The following is an 8,528-nucleotide window of genomic DNA, read 5'->3' as shown; positions in this document are numbered from 1 at the left end:
CCGTACACAAAAGTCAACACAACCAGCGTTGCCAGATTCTGCGAGAGAAACAGGCAACCGCGTGTATGAAAACAAGCTGGAAATTAGACAGGCCACTTCAGTCTTTTAAAAATTCATTACTATAGAATGGCTTTTTCCTTGGAGGAATGGAAAGCTAGTTGCTGCTTTCACTCTTATTTGTTCTTATTATTTTCGTATTGTTCCTTTGTTTTTAATTTCCATCATTCCTGTTTGTGTATGTGAAGCACTTTGTAAACCTGTTTTTGAAAAGTAAGTAATACAGTTTATATTATGTAAGCCCAACAGAAGCGACTAGGCTACGGCTATTTATTTATTTTAAAGGGGGGGGGGGGAATGGTTATTTTGGAACATTTTTGGAAACATTTTAACAACACAAATCTTAGGGGGGTCCTTTGCACAACAGGGGGGGGTCTGTCTGGACAAATACATATCAATTTGGGGGTCCTTGACATGAAAATGTTTGAGAACCACTGGTGTATAAACATCATTAGGAAACAAGCCCAAATAAACAGTTTTACACTTTAGAAACAACAACAAGCCCAAATTTACAAACAACAGAAAGACTAGCACAAAGTCGCTTATAATAAGCAGACTTGGCAACGCTGAACACAACTTGGAGAGGGTTGCCAGGTTTAGAGGGGTTTTAAACCCGCACGTTGGCTCGTCAGAATAGCTAGCATTTATTTGTTTTGCAGATAGACAGTTATTATAAGGAAGGTACATTTGAGGAAGTAAAATCCTCACTTTCATGTTTTCAAGAGAGAAATGGAGCTATATAATATGACATTTATTTCAGCAAAAAATGATTAACATCATGTGTTGTGCGCCCAATTTAATAATCATTTACATATTATATATATATATATATATATATATATATATATATATATATATATATATATATATATACACACACACACACACACACACACACACACACACACACACACACACACACACACACTCACACACATATATATGTGTGTAAATTATTATTACATTGTATTAAATATGTACATATAAATATGTCCTTTATTTTTAAGATGTTTATCATTGTAAATAAGAACTGCAATTTTAAAAGGTATAAATTAATATGTGAAAAAATTAACTGTAGTTCCAATACTAAAGGTATTAGACTGTGGAGACGGAGAGAATTAATTATGTATTCATCATAAATTGGGACTTGGGGTGGGTTTCATTTTAGTTGGGAGGTTTTCTAATGAACCTGGCAACCTTGACATTCCTTGCACACGGGGATCATGACAACTCCTCACCAGCAGAGGTCGCTGTGGTGAAAACTCTGTTTTTACATGTCCTTTCTCTTCGGGGCCAGTGCTGTTTCCTGTCCTGCGCGAGAGAGAGAATTACAACAAACATGGCGATGGCAGAGAAATCCACCAAAGAGCGTCTCTTGTCCACCCTGGATGATCTAGAGGTTCTATCCAGGTGAGATGGAGTTATAGGCTTTGTTAGTGTTTCCTGATTGCTTGTTGTGTGTTTTTTGTCTTTGTCTGGAATGTTTCATACATACTGCTGTGTTTGTCTGAATGAATCAGTGGATGGAGCTACAGTGACATGGAGCTCCATCAGTGATTCTCATCATTATTTTTTATTTCAAGGACCCCCAGTTTGATATGCATTAGGCCAGTGGTTCCATGTCAAGGACCCTCAAATGGATATTTGGCCCATGGCTACCATTTGAAGAGATTGTGTGCAAGGGACCTGTGGTGTAAAAAATACTCACATATTTTACCAACACTGCAATGTAGAAATACTCTGTTAGTAAAAGTCTGGAATTCAAAATTGACTTGAGTAAAGGTACAAAAGTAATGGTATCAAAATGACTCATTATGCAGAATGTTTTAAACGTTTCACACCACTGCCAGGGACCCCCATAAAAGAAGATGTGTCAGTTAAAAATAGCTGTGAGCTTGTAGATCGGCTGTTATCGAATGGCTTGAGAGTTTAGACCTTAACACATTTTGCTTGGGGGCCCTCTCAAGGACCCCTGGGGGTCCAGTGAGAATGTTTGCATTAAGCTGCAGACCCCCATTTGACTCCCACAGACCCGCATCTTGGACCCCAATCGACACTGTAAATTTAACTCATGTCCTCCTGAGTTATAGATCTGTTTGGTTCCTAATTATCAGTCATTTAGCTGAGGCCCTCCTGTCAAGGACCCTTGGGGGTCCCCGAACCCCATGCTGAGAACCACTGGTGTGCATGATTTAGAACTGAACAAAGCGATGCGTTTCTCAGCATCCCGTTAAGACATTTAAACGGTTTGTGTTTTTCTTACAGGGAGTTAATAGAGATGCTTGCGTTGTCAAGGAGCCAAAAACTCCCGCAAGCAGGCGAGGACACACAGGTAAGACATTCTGCTACACTGTTCCTTTACTGTCTATGTACTGTAGGTATACAGATAACAGTGAAACTGTGATTAAAATAGACATTCTGGTATATTATTTAGTTGTGCTTACTACAATGGTGAATATTAACTATCAATCATTTAGCCCGGGACCCCGTGGAGCCCTCTCAAGGACCGCTGGGGATCCGTGGACCCCATGTTGAGAACCACTGTTGTAAATGATTACATTTTTGGAACATATGTGACTTAAAAACAAACAAAAAATATATATACTGTATATATTTTTTTTAATAATTTCTTTTGGTATTTATAGGAAAGGTTCAAAAGGATATTTACTCACAGACAATACAAATTGATTTGTGACCCTAAACGAGCCCGACCCTATCTTTAGGAAACACTGCTAAAGTACATTCGTAGAGTAGAATAGAGTAATGTTGCTGTTCATTCATGTATGATACATGTTCTTCAGTTGAGTAGAATAGACTAATGTTGCTGTTCATTCATGTATGATACATGTTCTTCAGTAGAGTAGAATAGAGTGATGTTGCTGGTCATCCATGTATGATACGGTACATGTTCTTCAGATCTTAGAGCTGCTGGTTCAAAGAGACAAGGAGTTCCAGGAGTTGATGGATGTAGCACAGGAGCAGGGCAAAGTTCACCAGGAGATGCAGCTCCTGGAAAAGGAGGTGGAGAAGAGAGACAGTGACATCCAGCAACTCCAGAAGCAGCTGAAGGAGGCTGAACACATCTTGGTGAGTGGTAAACTTGTGTAAACTGACTGCATAGTTGATCTGAAGCTGTCTGTGATTTGAGTTGGACCCATTTCAATCGCTTCTCTCTCTTTCTCTCTTAGGCCACAGCTGTATACCAGGCAAAAGAGAAACTCAAATCCATTGATAAAGCCAGGAAAGGTAGGTGCATGTACCTCTGCATCACATTGAAATTAATGTGAGCCTGGAGGTTGTTCATTGCTGTTTTTCAATAGCCACTTCATCTCTTTTAGCAACTATGTATTAGAATAAAATATGCCGCAAATTATTGAAAGGATATAAATGAGCCTCATAATAATGCTTGGTTAGAGCAGACCAACTCAGTGGTCACATCCAAAGATTGTTGTCATGATAATGGTGGTGATGATTTCTAGTAATGTACACTGAAAGTGTATGCTTTTGTCTTTGCAGGGAGCATTTCTTCAGAAGAAATCATCAAGTATGCGCACAGGATCAGTGCCAGCAATGCTGTGTGTGCCCCTCTCAACTGGGTACCAGGTAGAGCTGCAAATATCCAAATCACAAACATGACTACTGCAATTTCCAACTGTTTACTCTTATAGGCTGCTGTTATTGTTCTCAGAGGGAAATGTGTTAAACAAACTTTTGAAAGATTATATTGAAAATACCTTTTATTTTTTACCAGGTGATCCACGTCGACCCTACCCCACAGACCTGGAAATGCGCAGTGGAATGCTGGGCCACATGGCTAACCTGCCCACCAATGGCGTGAACGGACATCTCCCAGGGGATGCACTGGCAGCAGGCAGATTGCCAGGTAAGGGGGCAATCACACCGAGATGCGTCGCAGAGATCAAGCTCTTGCCATTGCTGTGTTGTTGCATGAGGACGATTTAAAAATGGCCATTGTTATTTGAACAACAGGTTGACCTCAAATTAGGAATTGTTCATCGTCGTACACCGCTAATATCAACCGTTCATCTGCATTTACCATTGTCCAATCATATACCATGTTACCTACCGCTAGTCTTATGTACCTGCCTGTACACACGATGTACAGGATAATCTACCTGTGGATTATACCAGGGATTATACCAGGGACTTGGATTTAGCTCTTCCTTGGACCTACCTGTGATTATACCAGTGTCAGTCTACCTTATGTGGATCATACGGTCTACACACACTGACATTTTGCACCTAATCCCATGTACAACGCACTGACTGATGTCTTTTTTTTTGCGTGTTTTTCTAGCACCTTAACTAGCGTCCATAAGTATATCATGCACAGTACACATCTGCTGCTATGCTCACGCACCTTTATATCTTATCTCAGATACCATGTGTAAATATGTGGATAACTAGTTTTTTTTTGTTATCTTGTTTGATCTCCTTTCCCCGTTGCCCCCCCGCCCCCTCTTCTTCTTCCCTGGAAAATAACGAATTGAAGTAACGATACGATGGGAACTATGCACGAAACAGTTTTATTGTCACATCACATCTTTACTTCTGTAAACCTGTGATGTGACAATAAAGCTGATTCTGATGTAACCGTAAAGAAACCTTGAACCTTAGTTCTCATACATCTGAAGCTGTCAATTACTCTCCACTTCACTGACATGGACAGGGGTGCACATAACTGGTGCGCAGGTGCGCATGCGCACCCAAAATAAAAAATGTGCACCACATCAGGCGACGCGAGGCGCTTTTGCGCACCAACAGCTGGGACAGGAATTTCCAAGCTTTTATTTTTTAGCAAAACTAAAAAATAAAAGCCTGGAGATCGAGGCTAGGAATTTACTTCCTGAAGCCACACTCACACAATCACTCTAAAGCACCCGTCGGCCCCATGTACAGCCATTAGGCGGAGGGGTAGAGATATGACTCGCGTCGCCTCGCATCGCCTCGCATTGCCTGGCTGCGTGCACGCAGCCAGCAGCGGCTGTTAGAGGCACTCGTCACCGATGATGAACGCACCGTGATGGTGCAAAATATGCCGTGAACGTCCCAATCTGGCGGATAAAATCAGCGCAGCAGCACAGGGCACCAACCTTGGGGGCTTTATGTAACAGCATGAGAAAAAAACGGCGAAAATCGGCGGAATTTAGAAGCAGAGCGTCCTTTTTTTCTCGCCCCCCCCCCCCCGTTGACAAAACTGTCCGGCGCCCGGCGGGCACCGTGCTGAACCCCCCCTCCCCCCCCCCGTTGACAAAACTGTCCGGGCTGAACCCCCCCCCCCCGTTGACAAAACGGGACGGGCGCCATGCGCACCAAGTCACATGTCCAGGTGCTCTTCTGCGTACCAGACCTAAAAAGTTATGTGCACCCCTGGACATGGATTAATAAGCAGTGTGTTCCTCCTCGTCCTCAGATGTCCTAACGCCGCAGTACCCATGGCAGTCTTCAGACGTGTCCGTGGGAATGCTGCCGCCTCACCATGGCAACGACTTCGGCTTGGAGCCCCCGGGTCACAACAAGGAGAACGAGGACGACGTGGAGGCCATGTCTACAGACTCCTCCAGCAGCAGCAGTGACTCGGACTAAACGCGCGTGTGTGTGTGTGTGTGTGTGTGTGTGTGTGTGTGTGTGTGTGTGTGTGTGTGTGTGTGTGTGTGTGTGTGTGTGTGTGTGTGTGTGTGTGCGTGTGCGTGTGTGTGTGTGTCGGTGAGTGTGTGTGTGTCAGTGAGTGTGTGTCAGTGTTTGTATGTTTGGGGAGGAATCGTATTCAGGAACTGTGTTAATATTTTCAGAGTGTGTACCCTGAAGTACTATGGATGCAAAACCCGTCAAGTCACAATGCCATTTTACCTACAAATTCCCCCCCCACCCCCAACCCCGCACGCCCAGGTTTTGAGCCATAACTGATTAGGCCTCTACCTGCATGGTCTTAGTTCAATGTTTCGTTCATATTGTTTATTTTGATTCATTGCTTTTGTTCTAAATTGTTGAGGCAGGATTTCATTGAACCTCTGAAATCCTACGGTACACACATTCATTGATGTCATGGTGATATCATCACACAGTGCCTTTTTCAAGGGTGGCAGGATGACCTGGTGACTGTCTTGTCGTGTCTGAAAGGTCACAGGTTTGATCTGAGCGGCAGTTATGTCCTTTAACAACTGTGTGTCGCTGTGTGGGTCCTCGAGGGAAACGCTGAAGATCTGTCAGCTAAGATGTTGCTAAGATAGAGGTAACTGTGTCTGACAGTCTAAAATGTAAATATAGAAATGACCATCTTCAGCCTATTTTATGCTCACACGTTGAAAATAGCCAACCGAAAAGCTTACGCGCTGCACCCGGAACGCGTTGTATGAATAAACAACTAAAGTATGAATCAGGCTTTAGAAGGTCTGCAAATACATTCAGCTGCAGACGTTATTTTAAACTGCAGCAACTGTGAGGAAAAGAGTCAATTAAGCTGTTTTAATTTTAATTTAAGGTTGATTATCTTTTTTATACACAGTGCCCCCCCCTGCACCCTTTTTGCGCAAGGTACACTAATATGCTTCACCCGTTTAGGAACCACTGGTTTGTTGCACAATACCAGACCTGTGCAGCCCAGTCCAACCCTGTCTGCTCCAAAAGAAGGAATAATTGTTGCATGGATTCTTTTGTACAGTATATTATCTCTTCCTCGTTTTAAGAAACGTTTAGCATTCAGTGAGTTTCATTTCAGTCAAATTGTCTGTCAGATTAATATAATTTCTATTTCATTTGTTCCAAAGTTATTGTCTTAAAGAGTTTTCAAGATGAAGACTGAGATACACTACTTTGGTTTAATATTTTCACTTTTCAGGACTCATTTTTATAGAAATTCAGCAGGAGTCAGCCTCCATTCCAACAGTGATCTGCTGTTACATTCAGCCTAAACCATGTCTTGAAAATCATTACCTATACAGTTACTAGTATGTAAAAGGACTGGAAGTATATTGTTCTTTACGGTATTCAAACTTGGAATCTGATGGTTCTGTGGTTTCTAGGGCATAGTAGAAAATATGTACTAAAAACGTACATATTTAATCAAAGTAAAGTATCCCCTCAAAATCCCAGCCTGGATGTGTTGTGTCAGCTGTGATATTAATCTTGCTTGAAGGCATTCTTTGTTTTTGTTTTGATACGCACAGATGCAAACTATACTGGTTCAGGAGGTCAAGAGGCTGTCTGGGAACCAGAAGGTTCCCAGTTTGATCCCCCGCTGAATTGTAAAGCGTTTTGTATTAACACGCAAGCCTATATAAAATGCAGACCATTTACCAAAATTTTGATTTGTATTGGAACTTCCAAGTTTGTAGATATTTTCTGTGAGCAAGAGCCTAAAGTAAAGTAAAGTATATATGATTAATTTAGTCCAACACTCATGGGTGGGAGTGTCATCCATGTTTTGTGTCTGTTATAAACCTAAGTGCTACTTATCACACTCAACATTTACTTTAATCAGCATTTTGGCTGCTCTTATATTGGGCATGTTCATCCCATATTTGAGAATGTATTTGTGGGACGACTTTGTATGTTTTAATATCCTCATCTATCTTTGTCCCTAGTTTGACTCTGTTGAGTGGTCACTGGTCAGGTAAAAAAAGAGAAGAACATAAATGCTGTTAATTCACATTTCAGTGTAAATAGATTTGTATATACTCAGCCTTGTAAATAAACACATTTTGGAATAGATTTTGTTTGTATGGGTGATTTGTCCAATAAACGACTTAATGAAGACAAGTTTAAAAAATAATCTGTAAAGCTTTGCGCTGCGAATGACTGAAGTATATGGCATTCAGGCATTGTATTTATTCGTACATTCATACAAGCCGTGGGCAAGTTGTGCCAAGTCATTGCAGAGGTTGTCAGGTTTGTCAGTCGTGGGATAAGTACCGGTACTCAGATTTTTACCGCTATACCACAATGTAGAAATACTGTTCGAAGTCCTGTATTACAATTTTTACTTGAGTAAAAGTACAAAAGCATTGGCATCAAAATATACTTCAAGTACCAAACGTAACAGTACTGCAGAATGGCTCATTTCACGATGATTTTGTAATTAGTTATGCATTAATGTGTTCATCACTGTAATGTTGCAGCTGAATATAATTACTTTGTGCTGCTGGGCATTGCATAATAATGCATTTATCCGTTTATGCTTGTGGTGTGTGTGTGTGTCTGTCTATATGCGTGCCTGTGCTGTGCTTGTATGCATTAATGAAGAAAATACATGAAATTAATGTTCTCATAGACCCCTTAACAGACGACGTCATACTGGCTGCGTGCAGCCAGTATGCGCGCAACGAAACCCATTATATCAGGTCTCGTTAGGACGCGTCTCACTAGCCAACACACACAAGAGGGGGTTGGGGTGTGCTGAAACCAGTGCACCCCGAAACAGGTTGGGAATTGATTGCGTGAAACAATCACCT

At 41.6% G+C, this 8,528-nt stretch overlaps 1 protein-coding gene across 1 annotated transcript; it reads left to right on the top strand.

The window, feature by feature from the left end:
- Positions 1-29: 29 nt before the first annotated feature.
- med4 (mediator complex subunit 4) lies at positions 30-7,787 on the top strand. The gene is made up of 8 exons (XM_084084777.1): positions 30-63; positions 1,355-1,467; positions 2,323-2,389; positions 2,974-3,144; positions 3,246-3,303; positions 3,574-3,660; positions 3,809-3,940; positions 5,492-7,787. The coding sequence occupies exons 2-8, from the start codon at positions 1,397-1,399 to the stop codon at positions 5,662-5,664; spliced, it is 759 nt and encodes a 252-aa protein (XP_083940903.1). The 5' UTR covers positions 30-63; positions 1,355-1,396; the 3' UTR covers positions 5,665-7,787.
- The last annotated feature ends 741 nt before the right edge of the window (positions 7,788-8,528 follow it).

Source organism: Gymnoscopelus microlampas (genome assembly GCF_963454915.1).
Source record: "Gymnoscopelus microlampas genome assembly, chromosome: 17".
Classification (NCBI taxonomy): domain Eukaryota; kingdom Metazoa; phylum Chordata; class Actinopteri; order Myctophiformes; family Myctophidae; genus Gymnoscopelus; species Gymnoscopelus microlampas.
Note: the sequence above shows the minus strand (reverse complement) of the source record. Positions and strands in the feature narration are given on the sequence as shown.

Bases quoted from the DNA above. Each gene is read 5' to 3' on its own strand.
- med4 (XM_084084777.1), top strand. From the start codon at position 1,397: ATGGCGATGGCAGAGAAATCCACCAAAGAGCGTCTCTTGTCCACCCTG. The intron at 1,468-2,322 runs GTGAGATGGAGT...TTTTTCTTACAG, and splicing joins GATCTAGAGGTTCTATCCAG to GGAGTTAATAGAGATGCTTG. The intron at 3,941-5,491 runs GTAAGGGGGCAA...CCTCGTCCTCAG, and splicing joins GGCAGCAGGCAGATTGCCAG to ATGTCCTAACGCCGCAGTAC.